At 42.4% G+C, this 18,521-nt stretch overlaps 1 protein-coding gene across 2 annotated transcripts in view; it reads right to left on the minus strand.

Moving 5' to 3' along the window:
- Nucleotides 1-18,521, minus strand: part of Rabl3 (RAB, member of RAS oncogene family like 3) — a 42,441-nt gene that overhangs the window by 21,090 nt on the left and 2,830 nt on the right. For both annotated transcript variants that reach the window (XM_037209767.1, XM_028894986.2), the window contains exon 2: nt 17,394-17,485. In XM_037209767.1, the coding sequence (XP_037065662.1) occupies nt 17,394-17,485 (92 nt within the window). The remainder of the gene's footprint in view (nt 1-17,393; nt 17,486-18,521) is intronic.

An 18,521-nucleotide genomic window follows, 5' to 3' on the forward strand; every position in this document is an offset into this window, starting at 1 on the left:
AGAACAGATGCTAACGAGTTCAGTTTAGTAACTGTGCCTACAGAATTATTCTTAAGTGAGTGTTGGGAGAAAAGGAAAAGTGGGACCAACAGGGCAACTAGAGATGCAACAGCTGTCCTGGATGTTTGAATTAATGGGATAGAGGCTACTGCCAAGTGCAGTTTTTCTAGTAACTTTTCAGTTGCCTTCAGTCAAGCTCATTTTATCTATTTTAAAAAGATCTTCCCCTCTGTCCTATACCCATTCTTTTCTTTCTTCAACTCTAACCTTCATGGAAGACTGATTTACACCTGTGTCTAGTTCCTGGCTGCCCAGTCACTTTCTGCCACTAGTATGTAATGACACGTCCAGAGGTCAGTGCTAACTTCCCAGTGTTTGTTCTTTCTTCCCAACTTGTAGCTCGGGCATTTTATAGTAAAGTCCAATGCCGCTCCCTTCAGGACTTCCCAGGTTTGCTCATGTAGTAGTCCATCCTTTTAGCTTTATTCTACTTCGATCATTTTTCTACAACCCCTCTTTTAGGAACGTCAACTCTTTAAATATACCCCAAGGTTTTCCTTCATCTTTTTTTTTTTTTTTTTTTTTGTGATATATATTTTTTATTTTACAATACCATTCAATTCTACATATCAGCCATGGGTTCCCCTATTCTCCCCCCTCCCACGCCCTCCCCTTACCCCCAGCCCACCCTCCATTCCCACCTCCTCCAGGACAAGTCCTCCCCCGAGGACTGTGATCAACTTGGTAGACTCAGTCCAGGGAGGTCCAGTCCCTTCCTCCCAGACTAAGCCAAGTGTCCCTGCATAAGTTCCTGGTTTCAAACAGTCAATTCATGCATTGAGCACAGGACTTGGTCCCACTGCCTAGGTGCCTCCCAAACTGATCAAGCCAATCAACTGTCTCACCTATTCAGAGGGCCTGATCCAGCTGGGAGCCCTCAGCCTTTGGTTCATAGTTCATGTGTTTCTATTCATTTGGCTATTTTTTTTTCAATAATTGAGTAAAACTGAAATTTATTATAAGCCACAGTCGTCCTAGGGACCTCCATGCTATATATATATATAGCCTTTATGGTTCTATGGGTTGTGGTCTGATTGTTCATTTTATATCTAGAATCCACCAATGAGTGAGTACATACCATAACTGTCTTTCTGGGTTTGGGTTACCTCACTCAGGATGATTTTTTCTAGTTCCATCCATTTGCCTGCAAATTTCATGCTTTCATTGTTTTTCTCTGCTGAGTAGTACTCCATTGTGTATATGTACCACATTTTTTTCATCCATTCTTCCGTTGATGGGCATCTAGGCTGTTTCCAGGTTCTGGCTATTACAAATAGTGCTGCTATGAACATAGATGAGCATGTATCTTTATGGTATGTATCAGCATTCTTTGGGTATATGCCCAAGAGTGGTATGGCTGGGTCTTGAGGTAGTTCGATTCCTAATTTTCTGAGAAACCGCCATACTGATTTCCACAGTGGTTGTACAAGTTTACATTCCCACCAACAGTGGAGGAGTGTTCCCTTTGCTCCACATCCTCTCCAACATTGGTTGTCATTGGTGTTTTTGATCTTAGCCATTCTAACAGGTGTAAGGTGGTATCTCAGAGTCGTTTTGATTTGCATTTCTCTGATGATTAAGGATGTTGAGCATTTCTTTAAATGTCTTTCAGCCATTTGTAGTTCTTGTTTTGTGAATTCTCTGTTTAGCTCTTTAGCCCATTTTTTAATTGGACTGTTCAGTATTTTGATGTCTAGTTTCTTGAGTTCTTTATATATTGTGGAGATCAATCCTCTGTCAGATGTGGGGTTGGTGAAGATCTTTTCCCAATCTGTTGGCTGTCTTTTTGTCTTATTGACTGTGTCTTTTGCCTGCAAAAGCTTCTCAGTTTTGAGAGGTCCCATTTATTAATGGTTGTGCTCAGGGTCTGTGCTGTCGGTGTTTTATTTAGGAAATGGTCTCCAGTGCCAATGCGTTCAAGAGTGCTTCCTATTTTCTTTTCTATTAAGTTTAGTGTAACTGGATTTATGTTTAGGTCTTTGATCCACTTGGACTTGAGTTTTGTGCATGGTGACAGATATGGATCTATTTGTAATCTTTTACATATTGACATCCAGTTATGCCAGCACCATTTGTTGAAGATACTTTCTTTGTTCCATTGTATAGTTTTGGCTCCTTTGTCAAAAACCAGGTGTTCATATGTGCATGGATTAATGTCAGGGTCTTCAATTCGATTCCATTGGTCCGTATATCTGTTTTTATACCAGTACCAAGCTGTTTTTATTACTATGGCTCTATAGTAGAGTTTGAGGTCCGGGATGGTGATGCCTCCAAGGGTTGCTTTATCATATAGGATTCTTTTAGCTATCCTGGGTCTTTTGTTTTTCCATATAAAGTTGAGTATTTTTCTTTCCAAGTCTGTGAAGAATTGTGTTGGGATTTTGATGGGGATTGCATTGAATCTGTAGATTGCTTTTGGTAAGATTGCCATTTTTACTATGTTAATCCTACCTACCCATGAGCATGGGAGATCCTTCCATTTTCTGATATCTTCTTCAATTTCTTTCTTTAGAGATTTAAAGTTCTTATCAAAAAGGTCTTTCACTTGTTTAGTTAGTGTTATCCCAAGGTATTTTATATTATTTGTGGCTATTGTAAAGGGTGATGTTTCTCTGACTTCTTTCTCAGCCCTTTTATCATTTGTGTATAGGAGGGCTACTGATTTTTTTGAGTTGATCTTGTATCCTGCCACTTTACTGAAGGAGTTTATCAGCTGTAGAAGTTCCCTGGTAGAGTTTTTGGGGTCACTTATGTATACTATCATATCATCTGCAAATAGTGAAAGTTTGACTTCTTCCTTGCCAATTTGTATCCCTTTGATCTCCTTTTCTTGTCTTATTGCTCTAGCTAGAACTTCTAGTACTATATTGAATAAATATGGGGAGAGTGGACAGCCTTGTCTTGTTCCTGAATTTAGTGGTATCGCTTTGAGTTTCTCTCCATTTAATTTGATGTTTGCTGTTGGCTTGCTATAAATTGCTTTTATTGTGTTTAGAAATGTTCCTTGTATTCCTATTCTTTCTAAGACCTTTATCATGAAGGGGTGTTGGATTTTGTCAAAGGCTTTTTCAGCATCTAGGGAGATGATCATGTGGTTTTTTTCTTTCAGTTTGTTTATATGGTGTATTACATTGACTGATTTCCGTATGTTGAACCATCCTTGCATCCCTGGGATGAATCCTACTTGGTCGTGATGGATGATTGTTTTGATGTATTCTTGGATTCGGTTTGCCAATATTTTGTTGAGTATTTTTGCATCAATGTTCATGAGGGAGATTGGTCTGTAGTTCTCTTTCTTTGTTGCATCTTTGTGTGGTTTGGGTATCAGGGTAATTGTAGCCTCATAAAAAGAGTTTGGTAGTGTTCCTTCTGTTTCTATTGTGTGGAACACTTTGAAGAGGATTGGTATTAGTTCTACTTTGAAAGTCTGGTAGAATTCTGCACTGAAACCATCTGGTCCTGGGCTTTTTTTAGTTGGGAGACTTTTGATGACTGTTTCTATTTCTTTAGGGGTTATTGGTCTATTTAAATGGTTTATCTGGTCTTGATTTAATTTTGGTATTTGGTATTTATCCAGAAAATTGTCCATTTCTTCCTGGTTTTCCATTTTTGTGGAGTACAGGTTTTTGAAGTATGATCTGATGATTCTCTGGATTTCCTCATTGTCTGTTGTTATGTCTCCCTTTTCATTTCTGATTTTGTGAATTTGGGTGCTCTCTCTTTGCCTTTTGGTTAATTTGGCTAGTGGTTTGTCTATCTTGTTGATTTTTTCAAAGAACCAACTCTTCGTTTCATTGATTTTTTGTATTGTTCTCTTGTTTTCTATTTCGTTGATTTCAGCCCTCAATTTGATTATTTCCTGGCGTCTATTTCTCCTGGGTGAGTTTGTTTCTTTTTGTTCTAGAGCTTTCAGTTGTGCTGTTAATTCCTTGGTATGGGATTGCTCCATCTTCTTTATGTGTGCATTTAGAGCTATGAATTTTCCTCTTAGCACTGCTTTCATAGTGTCCCATAAGTTTGGGTATGTTGTACTTTCATTTTCATTGAATTCTAGGAACTCTTTAATTTCTGTCTTTATTTCTTCCTTGACCCATTGATGTTTCAGGTGGGCATTATTCAGTTTCCATGAGTTTGTGGGTTTTCTATAATTTTTGTTGTTATTGAGTTCTAATTTTAAGGCATGGTGGTCTGATAAGATACAGGAGGTTATTCCAATTTTTTTGTATCTGTTGAGATTTGTTTTGTGTCCAAGCATGTGGTCAATTTTTGAGAAGGTTCCATGGGGTGCTGAGAAGAAGGTATATTCTTTTGTGTTAGGATGGAATATTCTGTAGATATCTATTAGGTCCATTTGAGTCATAACATCTGTTAGGTCCTTTATTTCTTTGTTAAGTTTCAGTCTGGTAGATCTATCTTTTGGTGAGAGTGGTGTGTTAAAATCTCCCACTACTAATGTGTGGGGTTTGATGTGCATTTTAAACTTTAGTAGTGTTTCTTTTATGAATGTGGGTGCTTTTGTATTTGGAGCATAAATGTTTAGAATTGAGACTTCATCTTGGTGGATTTTTCCTGTGATGAATATGTAATGTCCATCCTGGTCTCTTTTGATTGATTTTAGTTTGAAGTCTATTTTATTAGATATTAGGATAGCTACACCAGCTTGTTTCTTAGGTCCATTTGCTTGGAAAACCTTTTCCCAGCCCTTTACTCGGAGGTAGTGTCTGTCTTTGGAGTTAAGGTGTGTTTCTTGTATGCAGCATATGGATGGGTCCTGTTTTCTTATCCATTCTGTTAGCCTGTGTCTTTTTATAGGTGAGTTGAGACCATTGATATTGATGGATATTAATGACCAGTGATTGTTAATTCCTGTTATTTTTTTGGTTGTGTTGTGTTGTCCTTCTGTGGTGTATGTTGGTGTAGGATTATCTATTGCTTGATTTTTCATGGATGTGTTTAGCTTCTTTGGGTTGAATTTTCCCTTCTAGTGCTTTCTGTAGGGCTGGGTTTGTGGACAGGTATTGATTAAATCTGGTTTTATCCTGGAATATTTTGTTTACTCCGCCTATGGTGATTGAGAGTTTTGCTGGGTATAATAGTCTGGGTTGGCATCCGTGGTCTCTTAGTGTCTGCATGAGGTTTGTCCATGATCTTCTAGCTTTCATAGTCTCTATTGAGTAGTCTGGTGTTATTCTGATGGGTTTGCCTTTATATGTTACTTGGTCCTTTTCCTTTGCAGCTCTTAATATTTTTTCTTTATTCTGTGTGTTTAGTGTTTTGATTATTATGTGGCGAGGGGACTTTTTTTTTGGATCCAGCCTATTCGGTGTTCTGTAAGCTTCTTGTATCTTCATAGGTATTTCTTTCTTTAGGTTAGGAAAGTTTTCTTCTATGATTTTGTTGAATATATTTTCTGTGCCTTTGAGTTGGTATTCTTCTCCTTCTTCTATCCCTATTATTCTTAGGTTTGGTCTTTTCATGGTGTCCCAAATTTCCTGGACGTTTTGTGTTAGGACTTTTTTGTCTTTATTGTTTTCTTTGACTGACGAATCTATTTTCTCTATCATGTCTTCAGCGTCAGAGATTCTCTGTTCCATTTCTTGCAATCGGTTGGTTATGCTTGTTTCTGTAGTTCCTGTTCGTTTTGTCAGGGTTTCTATTTCCAGCATTCCCTCAGCATGTGTTTTCTTTATTGTCTCAAATTCATTTTTCAGATCTTGGAATGTTTCTTTCATCTGTTTAATTGCTTTTTCTTGGCTTGATTTGATTTCTTCCCATTTTTTGTTCGTTTTTTCTTCCATTTCTTTAAGGGAGTTTTTTATTTCCTCTTTAATGGAGTTTTTCATTTCCTCTTTAAGGGAAGTTTTTATTTCCTCTTTAAGGGAGTTTTTTATTTCCTCTTTAAGGAAAGTTTTTATTTCCTCTTTAAGGTAGTTTTTCAATTCCTCTTTAAGGAAAGTTTTTATTTCCTCATTGAGGGAATGTTTTATTTCTTCTTTAAGGGCCTCTATCATCTTCTTAATGTCATTTTTAGGGTTGATTTCTTCTGTTTCTTCTGTCATGGTATGTTTAGGTCTTGCAGGTGTAGAATCACTAGGTTCTGATGTTGCCATATAGGTCTTTATGTTGTTGCCTGTATTTTTGCACTGGCGTCTACTCATCTCTTCCTCTGTGAGGTGCAGGTGGTGTCTGTGTCTGAGAGTGCCTCTCTTGTTCTAATTTTTAGTCTTGGTTTAGTAGTGGTTCTTGGTTAAATTGGTGCTATTGGGCTATTTCTTCAGGGGCAGCTGATTTCGATCGGTGAATTATATACTTATGATTCTGGTGATCTGGTTTGGTGTCTGGGTAGCGCCTTCTTCTGTGTTCCCAGGTCACGTTTTGTTCATTTGTCAACTCCTCAGCTGATCTTGATTCCTCAGACTTTAAACTGTAGGCATCTGAATCCTCTCCCAGATGGGTTTCAGCTGAGCAGGGTAGTCTCACCAACACCTCCAAATTGTTGGGTTTCACAGGATCAGCAGCTGGGCCCTGGGTTGTTCTCAGGCGGAGTGTTCAGATTCGTTCTGGTTCTGACCCACCGAGATAGCTTCTTCCCCAGATGTTGGGGTTAGGGGCGTCCCTGTTCCAAGCTGCGTCTGCTTGTCTCCGTCCCTGGGCCTGTTTACCTCTGCAGTCCGCCACCGGGCCTGTATGTCCCTGTCAGCTGCCGCTGGGCCTGTCTGCCTCTGGAGGCCGCCACCGGGCCTGAATGTCTCTGCAGGCTGCAGCCGGGACTGAATGTCCCTGTCGGCTGCTGCCGCCGGGACTGAATGTCCCTGTTGGCCGCTGCCGCCGGGCCCGTTTACCTCAGCGGGCCGCTGCTGGGCCTGTCTACCTCCACGGGCCACTGCCGCAGGCCTACCTGCGTCTGCTTGTCTCTGCCGCTGGGCCTGTCTACCCCTGTGGGCCGCCGCTGGGCCTGAATGTCTCTGCCGGCTGCTGCCGGGCCTGAATGTCCCTGTCGGCCGCTGCCGCCGGGTCCGTTTACCTCAGCAGGCCGCCGCTGGGCCCGTCTACCTCTGTGGGCTGCCGCTGGGCCTGAATGTCTCTGCCGGCTGCCGCCGGGTCTGAGTATCCCTGTCGGCTGCCACCGCTGGGCCCGTCTACCTCCACGGGCCCCCGCCGCAGGCCTACCTGCGTCTGCTTGTCTCTGCCGCCGGGCCTGTCTACCTCTGTGGGCTGCCGCTGGGCCTGAATGTCTCTGCCAGCTGCCGCTGGGCCTGAATATCCCTGTTGGCCGCTGCCGCCAGGCCCGTTTACCTCAGAGGGCTGCTGCTGGGCCCGTCTACCTCCACAGGCCGCCGCAGGCCTACCTGCGTCTGCTTGTCTCTGCCGTGGGCCGCCGCTGGGCCTGAATGTCTCTGCCGGCTGCCGCCGGGCCTGAATGTCCCTGTCGGCTGCTGCCGCCGGGTCCGTTTACCTCAGCAGGCCGCCGCTGGGCCCGTCTACCTCTGTGGGCTGCCGCTGGGCCTGAATGTCTCTGCCGGCTGCCGCCGGGTCTGAGTATCCCTGTCGGCTGCCACTGCTGGGCCTATCTACCTCCACGGGCCCCCGCCGCAGGCCTACCTGCGTCTGCTTGTCTCTGCCGCCGGGCCTGTCTACCTCTGTGGGCTGCCGCTGGGCCTGAATGTCTCTGCTGGCTGCCGCCGGGCCTGAATGTCTCTGTCGGCCACTGCCGCTGGGCCCGTTTACCTCAGCGGGCTGCAGCTGGGCCCGTCTACCTCCACGGGCCACCGCAGGCCTACCTGCGTCTGCTTGCCTCTGCCGCCGGGCCTGTCTACCTCTGTGGGCTGTCGCTGGGCCTGAATGTCTCTGCCGGCTGCCGCCGGGCCTGAATGTCGGGCCTGAATGTCCCTGTCGGCTGCTGCCGCCGGTCCGTTTACCTCAGCAGGCCGCCGCTGGGCCCGTCTACCTCTGTGGGCTGCCGCTGGGCCTGAATGTCTCTGCCGGCTGCCGCCGGGTCTGAGTATCCCTGTCGGCTGCCACTGCTGGGCCCATCTACCTCCACGGGCCTGAAGCAAGCTTTTTTCCTTCATCTTTTTGAACTCATTGATTACCATGATTTAGGATGATTTCTATATACATGATTGCAACTCCAAATTACCCCGAACTTTACTACCTTGTTATCAAATGCTTTCTGATCAACTTCAGATGATCAGACAGCTCAGAGATGATGCATCCTTTACCATGTTTAGAACTGCATTTCTTCTGATTTCCTTCTCTCTTCCCTGTGGTATAAGCCTTTGGGAGGAGGGTTAAGTCTGCCTACCCAGTAACTCAGGCCATCATCAGCACCAAATCATCAGCATCTTCTATACATCACTCATGTTCTCTCAGATTGTGATCATTGTGTTCACTAGTACTGCCCTGTGGTACTGTCTTCAGTGATGCACATGTCCAGGACTTACTGCCAGAAGCATGGAACCAAACCATCCAGATATGGCTCATTCAACTGCTGAACTAATTTTTTTATTTTAGTCAATTCAAACTTGTTGCCACATGAAACTAGCTGTTACCACATTGAGCGTACTGATTTCCTTACATTGTTCTGGAATAAGAGGCAGTAAAGTGATTAAGAACCACAGGCTTCTGGAGCAGGCTGTCTGGACTTGAATCCCAATTCTGTCACTCGCTAGCTACACGACCTTGACAAATCACCCAATGCCTCTGTGCCTCAATTGCTCCCCGTGCTGAATGTGGCACCAACTATACCCACCTCACAGAGTTGTGGGAAATCAATGAACTACTATGGACATGGGTTCCTAACAAGAGCAAGCACTGAAGAACATCAGCTGTCATTACCACTGTCACGTTAAAGACGACTATATACAAACCAAGTAATCCACTCATATCCCTAGTGAGGATACAAACGATGCCTTTTTATTTTCCCCTAGTGCCTGCACATTGTTGTTACCCAAAGAGAAATTCAATAAGTATTGATTGCATGCAATGTACAAGTTAGAGAGTTAAAATCCCATTAAAGTGAACTAGAAACGACAAATCAATTTCCTTATTTATAATCTGTGAAGAGATTGAGCTCTAAACATCTTGTTGTCATTATTAGAAGTAGCCATGTGCTTATCAGTCCATTAGATTTGAGGTAACAAAGTCAGACACTAGGAGTGAAGAATACCACAAAATAAAACTCCCTGCTCAATTCAGTTAGGGGCCTCTGCACAGAAGAAGGACCCAGAATGTTATAATGGCTAAGTAGATTCATTAACTTCATGCAACACTTGAAACAATCACATCATCACCTTCTCATCCCTAATTTTAGTTACCTCTTACTTCACATACCTAAAGTGAGTTCAGTGGGGCAACTGTGTCCGAGAGTTCTGAAGAGTGGGTATTCCAGAATCTAGTCCTAGAGCTCTCTCCTGCAGGCCCCACACCAGAGACGCGGCAGTGATTGTACTGGGAAAGCTCCAGGACTCACTGTTCTAGGACATTGCTCAGGCCGTTATACACTTCCATCATTTTTCTCCAGGGAACAACTGCTCATTTGATTATAATAGTCGTGATTTACGTTTCTATGACAACTTTAGATTATACTTTCAAAATGTCTTTTCCTTATGTCACCACTCATGAGACACATGCTTCTTGGAGGAGGAAGCCAGAGATCAACAAGGAGCGGTGATAAAGCCAGGCCCTTTCGGCCCACACGCCTTAGTCCTCGACAGAGTCGGTCCGGTCAGCCTGGCTTCAAGGGAATCCTCTAGCATCACACTGGTCGCACTAAGACCAGTCCCACCACTCCATGAGCTCTGTCTACTATAACTTTCCCCTCTCCTTCCTTTTTATTTCTTCTTCTCTCACACAATACATCCCGATGGCAGCCCCCCTCCCGCCGCTCCTCCCAGTCACCCCTCCCCTCCCTCTCCCCATTCCTGCTCCTCAGTTTCCCTTCAGAAAAGAGCAGGCTTCCCGGGAATATGTCCTCTGCATAGAGCTGGGGCTGTGTAGCCTGCTCTCGGGACCCTTTTCCTCCTCCTTCAGCGTTTATTCCAGTTTCCTTTGGGGCAGTTTCGCGCTACACAGAGTTCTTAGAGCTCTGTAATGAGAATAACAACCACCACCACCACCACCCCTACGGCCTGCAGGACTTCAAGGAAACTCTTAACTTGGTAATCCCCAAAGCAGAGATTTTCTCAGGGAATTGCTGGAACTTCAGCATGTCAGACCTTTAAGAAGTATCTAGTTTGGCTGACGTGCTCTCTAGGACTTACACAAAAGCGTTAACTGCAGAAAGGCTCAAGCCTCCTTCCACAGAGGGGCCCTGCAGAGACACAGTCTGCCTTGGAGTCTTTGCTGCTGGCTACACTCAGGACATCCATACACTTGTTCTCCTCACTGAACACACACGGGGGAGGGGCTCTGCTGGAGCTCTCGAATTCTGGTCCTCAAACTACTTATCATTTGACCTCAGTTATTTCCTTCCTCCAAGAATTTCTACTTTCCCTAATGGAGTCTTACCCTATAATTACAAAATCCTGTTACGTCTTAGCCTCACCTTTCTGTATTAACAATAACTATCTCTATCCCTAACACACAACTTGGTATGCCCTTTCAGATGCTATTTATTCTTCAACACTCTTGTTTTTGTGTTGAAAAATATGAAATGCCTTGCTTGTCCCCAAAGTTCCATTCAGTTAATTACTCTACCGTTACCTAAGAGCCTAGTGTTGTTTGGAGTCTGGACCATCGTTTATACTCCCTTCTCTCTGTTCTTACTGCCAGTCCCGAACAGTTTTCTATGAGCATCCAGACTAGCCACTGATGACCTACATTCATCTGGAAAACTGATTCAACATCCCATTCATCTCTACTTAATCGCCTTAGATGTTTCTTAAAATGCAGATTCTTGGGTGCCACATTTGTCTCTAAATTGGAATATCTAGAGCAAGATCCATAAACCAAATTAAAGGACAGAATCTATCAGACTGACCATCAAATAAACTTTGTCTCTTTCCTACTTAACAGGAGACACACCAGAAAGACATGGCATGTAACAGCTCAGTGAAAGACGGAAATAAGATACACTACAGAAACACTAAAAATAATTCGTTTAAACTATTTCAGGACCAGAGAAGATACACTTCAAGCACAGTACATTGCCAAGCAGGAAAGGGACATATTACAGTGATAAAATGTTAAATCCAGGGCCAGTCAGACTGCTCAGTGGGGAAATGTGCTTGCTGCACAGGCCTGAAAACCTGAATTCAATTCCCGGAATTCCTTCAAGCAATTGGAACAATCTCAAACTAGTGTATATCTCAAAACAGGCAAACACAGCAGAAGAGGAGGAGGAAGAAGAAGATGGTGACACACTTACAAATATAGTGAAAGGTTACAGCATTAACTCCTTAAAATGATCAAACAGATAAGAAAAAGCAAACCAGCAGAGACAGTTAACAAGCTTGACTTACTAGACAGAACACTGCATACAGCAATGACAAAATATGCATGTGCCTTCCTTCTGACCTAGATATGAAACACTTGACAATTACTTAACAAAACTGACCATAAAACAAGACATGGAGCAGATCTCCGGCAACTTTAAAGGATGAAATTATATAGTATATATTCTCTGAGCACAGTGAAAATAAGCTAGAAACCAGTAATTATAAGATCGTTAACACTGTCAAATGTTTGGAAATTAAGGAGCACACTTCAAATAACAAATGAGCCAGAGGAGAAATCACAATGGAAATTAGACAATGTTTTGAACTGAATGATAACGAGGCAGCTAAAGCTGTGTTTAGACAGAAATTTCCATGTCTCAGAGCTCTGTAAGAAGCCTGAAAGAAATCAATGAAGTAACCACTCATTTCAAGGAGCTTGAAAAAGAGAGCAAATTAAGCCCAGAGAGGTATGGACACCACAGTGAGATTCAAAACAAACAGGGACGGGGAGATTGCTCAGCTGGTGAAGTCCTTGATGGGCAAGCATGAGGGCCTGAGCTCCCTGCCTAGCATCCATGTTTTAAAAAATAATCTAGGTGTGGTATCATGCGTTCATAATCCCAAAGCTAGGCTGGTAGATTCCTGGGGCTTGCTGGCCACACAGCCTGGCCTCCTTGGTGAGCTCCAGTTTGATGAGACCCTGTCTCAAAAGACAAGATGGGTGGTTCCTGAGGAACGACACTCGAGGTTAACTTCTGGCTTCTATAGGTACCCACAGCCGTGTGCACCTGCACGTGTATGCACATATTACTCTCCACTCCACCTTGCCCGCAAAACCAAACCATATAGAAAAGCAACCAAAACAGAAATGTGTCTTTGCAAGACCACTGGCAAGACTGATCAAGAAAAGAGAACCCAGGCTGGCAAGATCATTCACTGAGTAACGGGCTTGCCTCCAACCCCAACAACCTGACTTCCATTCCCAGACCTCATAGGTAGAAGAAGAAAACAACACTCTTGCAAGTGTCCTCTGCCCACTGCATGTGTGCCATGCTACATATGCGCCCCCCCCACTTTTTAAAAGAAAAGCTATAAACTACTCCTATCAGAATTAAAAAAATAGAAAAAAAAATCTTATAGGATTTGCAGTAATGGTTGTATTGTTCAATTGTCTTATTAAGAGAAATTAAGACAGAGAAACAATGTTTAACAATTTGCTTGATGTGAACAAATTCTTTTTCAAACACAAATCTCCAAAATCAACAAGGGAATAAATGCAATCATTTCTTGTTTTTCTTTACTGAACTTAAAAACTTCCCACCGGATGGTGGTGGTGCACTTGGGAGGCAGAGGCAGGCAGATCTCAGTGAGTTCGAGGCCAGCCTGGTCTATAGAGTAAGTTCCAGGACAACCAGGGCTGTTACATAGAGAAACCCTGTCTCAAAAAACAAAACACAACAACAACAAAAAACACCAAACAAGACAAAAAACTTCCCACATAGAAAATCACAGTTAGTTTCACTTGTAAATTCGAAGAATAAATAGCATCAACCTCACAAAGTCCTTCTGAAGAACAGGTTAGCACAGTATCAAAACCCCACAATGAAATTAGTAAATAGGCTAATACTTCTCATGAAATTAGGTGCAAATGTCTGAGAAACATACTAGATAACTGAGTCTAGATCCTAGAAAACTGTCTAGACTAACATGCCAAGCTTGGAGAGGGCAGGGCTCAAGGGTTAAGAGCTCACCAGCTGCTTTTCCAGAGGACAGGGGTTCGGTTCTCAACACCAACCAGAGTCCTGTAGCATGAATCTTAAAAGGTCTTATTAATAAAAACAAACCTGGAGCCAGGTACTGGGGTCAATGCTGGAAGATCAGAGAAGCAGAACAAGCCACAGCCAATTCCTCAACTGATCCTGTTTCCTCAAACTGGAAGCCTCTGTGTCCTCATCCAGAATGAATCTCACCTGAACTGCTGCTAAAAACCTAAAAGTTTAACCAGCTCTAGTTCTTGTTTTTCACACCTTATATACCTTTCTGCTTTCTGCCATCATCACTTCCTGGGATTAAAGGCGTGAGTCACCATGCCTGGCTGTTTCCAGTGTGGCTTTGAACTCACAGAAATCCAGACAGCTCTCTGCCTCCCAAGTGATAGGATTAAAGGTGTGTGTGTACCACCATTTTCTGGCCTCTATGTCTATCTAGTGGCTGTTCTGTCCTCTGACCCTAGATAAGTTTATTAGGATGCACAATATATTGGGGGACACAAGATATCACCACAAACTCCAGTTATAGAGGATCCTACACCCTTTTCTGGCCTCTGAGGGCACTGCAAACATGTGGTATACAGCTGTAACATACAGGTAAAACACCTGTACAAATAAAAATAAAGGTAAAGTTGCGTGCACGCGCAGGTATGTGTGTGTGTGTGTGTGTGTGTGTGTGTGTGTGTGTTTGGATTTAGTCCAGGATGGCAAGGTGTGTTTAGTGTTTAAAAATTAATAAACAGAATAAAGCAGGAAAATAATGATCAATATGAAGACAGAATGAATAAAATTCAATGACCATTCAGGATCCAAACTCTCATCAATAAACTAGTACAGGAAACTTGTAAAATAATATGTATGTACAAATCTATATTATTCTGTACATTTACTGGGGCTGGGGATATAGCTCAGTGGTAAAGTGCATGCTTGGTGTGCACAAAGCTCTAGGTCAAATCCCCAACACCATATATAAATATAACTCCTATGCAAACACTGTACTTAATGTGATATACTTCCCTTGGGACTGGGAACAAAACAGAGATAATTATTACAGGCACGCCCATTCTAAAATGCAGCGGATTTTAGCCACTTTAATAAGACAGAGGGGAAAACACACAAGATGATAACATGAGCCTCCTTGGTCCTGGGTGGGGACGGAAATGAAGGGTGGGCTAAGGATAAAAGGAGAGGCAGAAAATGGTGCACAAGTCAGGAACTATGTAATTTTCTTCCCTCTTGTAAATGATATAACTAGGCTCAGGAGGTATATTGATTAGTTTAAGGTAACTCTTTAAGTAGAAAAGGCAATTGATCCAGGGTCTAAGTTTCTTTTTAATGTGCTATGATCATCTCAGGAAGGGAGTCAGAAAAGTCTAAAGGAAATTTTGTCTCCCAAACCTAGATAAAATTGCTATTGAATTCATTACCCAGAACCTAGTTTTCTTTTTCTTTCTTTCTTTCTTTTTTTTTTTTTTCTGTGAGACAGGGTTTCTCTGTGTAGCTTTGGAGCCTGTCCTGGAACTCACTCTGTAGCCCAGGCTGGCCTCGAACTCACAGAGATCCGTCTACCTCTGCCTCCCGAATGCTGGGATTAAAGGAGTGCTCCACTACCACCTGGCTAGTTTTCTTACATAGCTAAGAATATAAGCACATATTAGGCTGAAATGATTATAGTCCTTTCTACTCCAAACTCAAAGAAATGCTATAAAAATATTTCAAGGGCAGAAAGTAGAGAGGGAAAGACAGAGAACATAAACTAGTGATCGAGGAAGAGAAAGGAAGAGATATTCATAGATGCTGGAAATGAAGAAAAACCTTACAATTCAAGGTGAAGGAAATGCCACAGACTCAGACACAGCTTAAGGGCTGGTGCCTGGGGTGTTAGTGGGAAACCAGGAATGGTGGACTCCTTTTCCAGCTTTTAAGGAAAAAGCATGTGTGGTTGAGTGATAAGGAATAGATTGCCATCCCCATCTTGAAATGGGAACCCTGGACAAGCTCCTCAGTCAGGGGAGGAGGCAGCTAAAAGAACTGTCCATAGATCAGGGAATCCTGTCAGGGACTGTAGGTGGGCTGCCATAGAATAGATAAAAGATACACATGAAATGTAAACCTCAGGCCTGTGGCCAATCAGGTGGTGGGGGGAATCATGATATTTAGATGGCACAGGAAGTCTGAGATAGCATTTCTGAGCACCACTGAACTTGCTAGTTCCCTGGCAACAACAGAAACAAAGCAAATCGGGGATTTTTGCACAACATAGCACACAGGGATTCCCTAACAAGGTGTGGGACTTTTTTTTGGTTTTGTTTTTTTAAAGAAAAGTATGAACATGGAGCTGGAAAAATGACTCAGAGATTAAGAGCACTGGCTACTCTTTTGGAGGACCTGGGTTTTATTCACAGCACCCACATGGCAGCTCACATTTATTTGTAACAATAGTCTCGGAGACACAATGCCTTCTTCTGGCCTCTGTAGGCACTGTACACATGTGGTACACAGATGTACATTTGAGCAAACACTGATGTACATAAACAAGGAAAAATCTCTAAAAGATAGAACATTTTCCAAGAATTACAAATCATACAAGATTTGTTCTATAAAGTAGGAAAACATATATAACAAGTGGGATGTTCACTTCACCTTAAAAATTTCTATAATCCAGCCGGGTGGTGGTGGCATATACCTTTAATCCCAGCACTCAGAAGGCAGAGGCAGGTGGATCTCAGTGAGTTTGAGGCCAGCCTGGTCTACAGAGTGAGTTCCAGGACAGCTAGAGCTGTTACACAGAGAAACCCTGTCTTGAAAAAAAAAAAAAAAAAAGATACTATAATCCAAAATAAACCACAAAATGACTATGTAGAAAATAAGTTCATTAAAAATAAAATCCACAATGAAAAATAAGATTTTGAAAAACTTGACATTTAAAGAATGAATAGACACTTCAAGAAGTTAAAAATTGTATTACTTGAAAAACAGAATGAATATATTAACATTATATTAGGTATAATTGAGAAGTTTTAGTCAATTGGGAGGCAGAGATGAATGCATCTTCCAGAAGGCAGCTAGGAAAAATGAGGGGAAAAAAAAGGATATATGGGGATGAAGATATAAACAGCAAATGTGTTAGAAATTCAAAAGGAAGGAATAGAGGGATGAAGAGAGACAAACAGAAGGATCGTTTGAGAAATGAAATATGAACAGTACGTCTTCTGATAGGATAATGGGTGTGACTGAAGTGGACTACGATGTAGGTGAGGGTAGCATTACTGCAAAACACCAGACAAAAAGAGTCTTTAAAAAAGCAGCTGGAGAAAATCAATTCCCTTAAGAGAGAATAATAACTAACTGGATAGAAGATTTTTAATTGACATGTCAGAGCCTACACCACAGCTCCAAAGAACAGAAGAAAATAGCTATTACTATAACTACCATTTCTTCCTATTTCCTCCCATTTTCTTTTATGTTTATTTATTCCCCTGTGTGTATGTTTTCGGGGTGACAGGGTGCACATATGGAGGCCAGAGAACACCTTGCTGGAGTCAGTTCTCTCCTTCCACCATGTGATCTGGTAGCAATTGAATTCAGGTCCTTAGCCTTGATGGCAAGGGCCTTGCCCTGCTGAGCTGTTCTAATCAGGCCCCATATTTGTTCTTAATTCAATGGTAAGAAGACGTGCCAACAGACGACAGACTTGCCCAGAATTAAATATTAACACTTAGTTCAGGGAAACTGCACTGAATACCTAAATGTGACATAGAACAGGTGATCTACATGAGGCTCTGGAAGATTCTGCTTTTACACTGTGCTTCTGGGCACAAGTTTGCAGCCTTAGAGCTATAGGTTTAGGCAGAATTATTTATGGAGACTATTAACTGAATTCTCAAAATATAGTGATTAAAATAAAAGCCTGTACAATCAGACAACTGGGTTCATGTGTTGATTTGCTTTATGAGTTGAAGGAATTTGGTCATTTTTTTACTTTCTCATGACTTAAGATTAAATAAGGGATGACAGTATTGATGCACAGTAGGAGCTAAATCAATCCCAGTTATCATATTACTTAATTTTAAGTAAGTCTTGTAATTTAATATAACTAACAAAAAACTGAAATAAGAACACATACTCTGATATCCACCGAGCAGCCCACAGTCCAAGATGGATTTCCCAGCACTTGATTGTGGCACAGAAGATGGACCAGTGAGGATTTCCCAACACCTGTGGAAGATACAAGGGCTCTAGTCAGCTGAATACATAGCCCTAAATGGGACATCCACATTACTGCCTGTAAGCCAGGGAACATGTCACAAAATTGTTTGAATTCCATCAGTGACAGGACTCATGATGTCATGATCCATACTCAAAGGACTTTAGTTCTCACACATAGGTTTTAAAAAAGCAGCTAACCACTTCACCCCAGATTTATCCTCTGAATAATAATAATAATAATAATAATAATAATAATAATAATTCTACTCTCTTTTCTTCATCGTGGCCTTTTCTTTTGAAGCAGTATTTTATCTCTTTCTAGATCTCTTGTGCTCAGGTAAGTGCTTGTCACTAACACTAAAGGGCACCTCTTGAAGATCTAGATGGAGAGGAAAGGGATGAACCATCTATTTACATCCTAGTATGGAGTCACTCATTCATTTAAGTGGCTATGAACTGTTAATTGTATGAAAAATTCAGAAAAATCTCTCTGTGTGCAATATTATATATAGGCCTCCAACTCATGTTTACTTTTTATTATGAAAGCTGTATTTCTAACAACTAAGAAAGTATAAAAATGAAAAAAACCACCTTGGACCACTATTGCTAATTATATGGGGTTTTCTACGAACATGTTGTTATTGTGACCATATACACAGTTACTTAGAAACGGCAAAAACTGGCTGAGGCTCAGCGCTTGCCCGACAAGCCTGAGAACCAGAGCGGCATCCACAAAACGACACACCACAGCCCGGCACAGAGGAGCATGCTTGTAATGCCGGTGTTGAGGAGGCAGAGACAGGCAGTCCCTCAGGCTTGCTAGCCCGACAACCTTAGCTTAGGGGCTCCAGGCCAAGGGGAGATGTCGTCGTCGTAAAAAGAAGGTTGAGGGCAGAGGCCGGCGAATCTCTGAGCTCTAGGCTTGCCTGGTTTACCTAGTGAGTTCTAGGCCAGCCTGGTTCTACACTAGCCAGGGCTACACAGTGAGACCATGTCTCAAACACTTCCACCCCCAAACAACAAGAGCAATACAAGATGGAAGAGC

Source organism: Peromyscus leucopus, chromosome 12, assembly GCF_004664715.2.
Source record: "Peromyscus leucopus breed LL Stock chromosome 12, UCI_PerLeu_2.1, whole genome shotgun sequence".
Lineage (NCBI taxonomy): Eukaryota > Metazoa > Chordata > Mammalia > Rodentia > Cricetidae > Peromyscus > Peromyscus leucopus.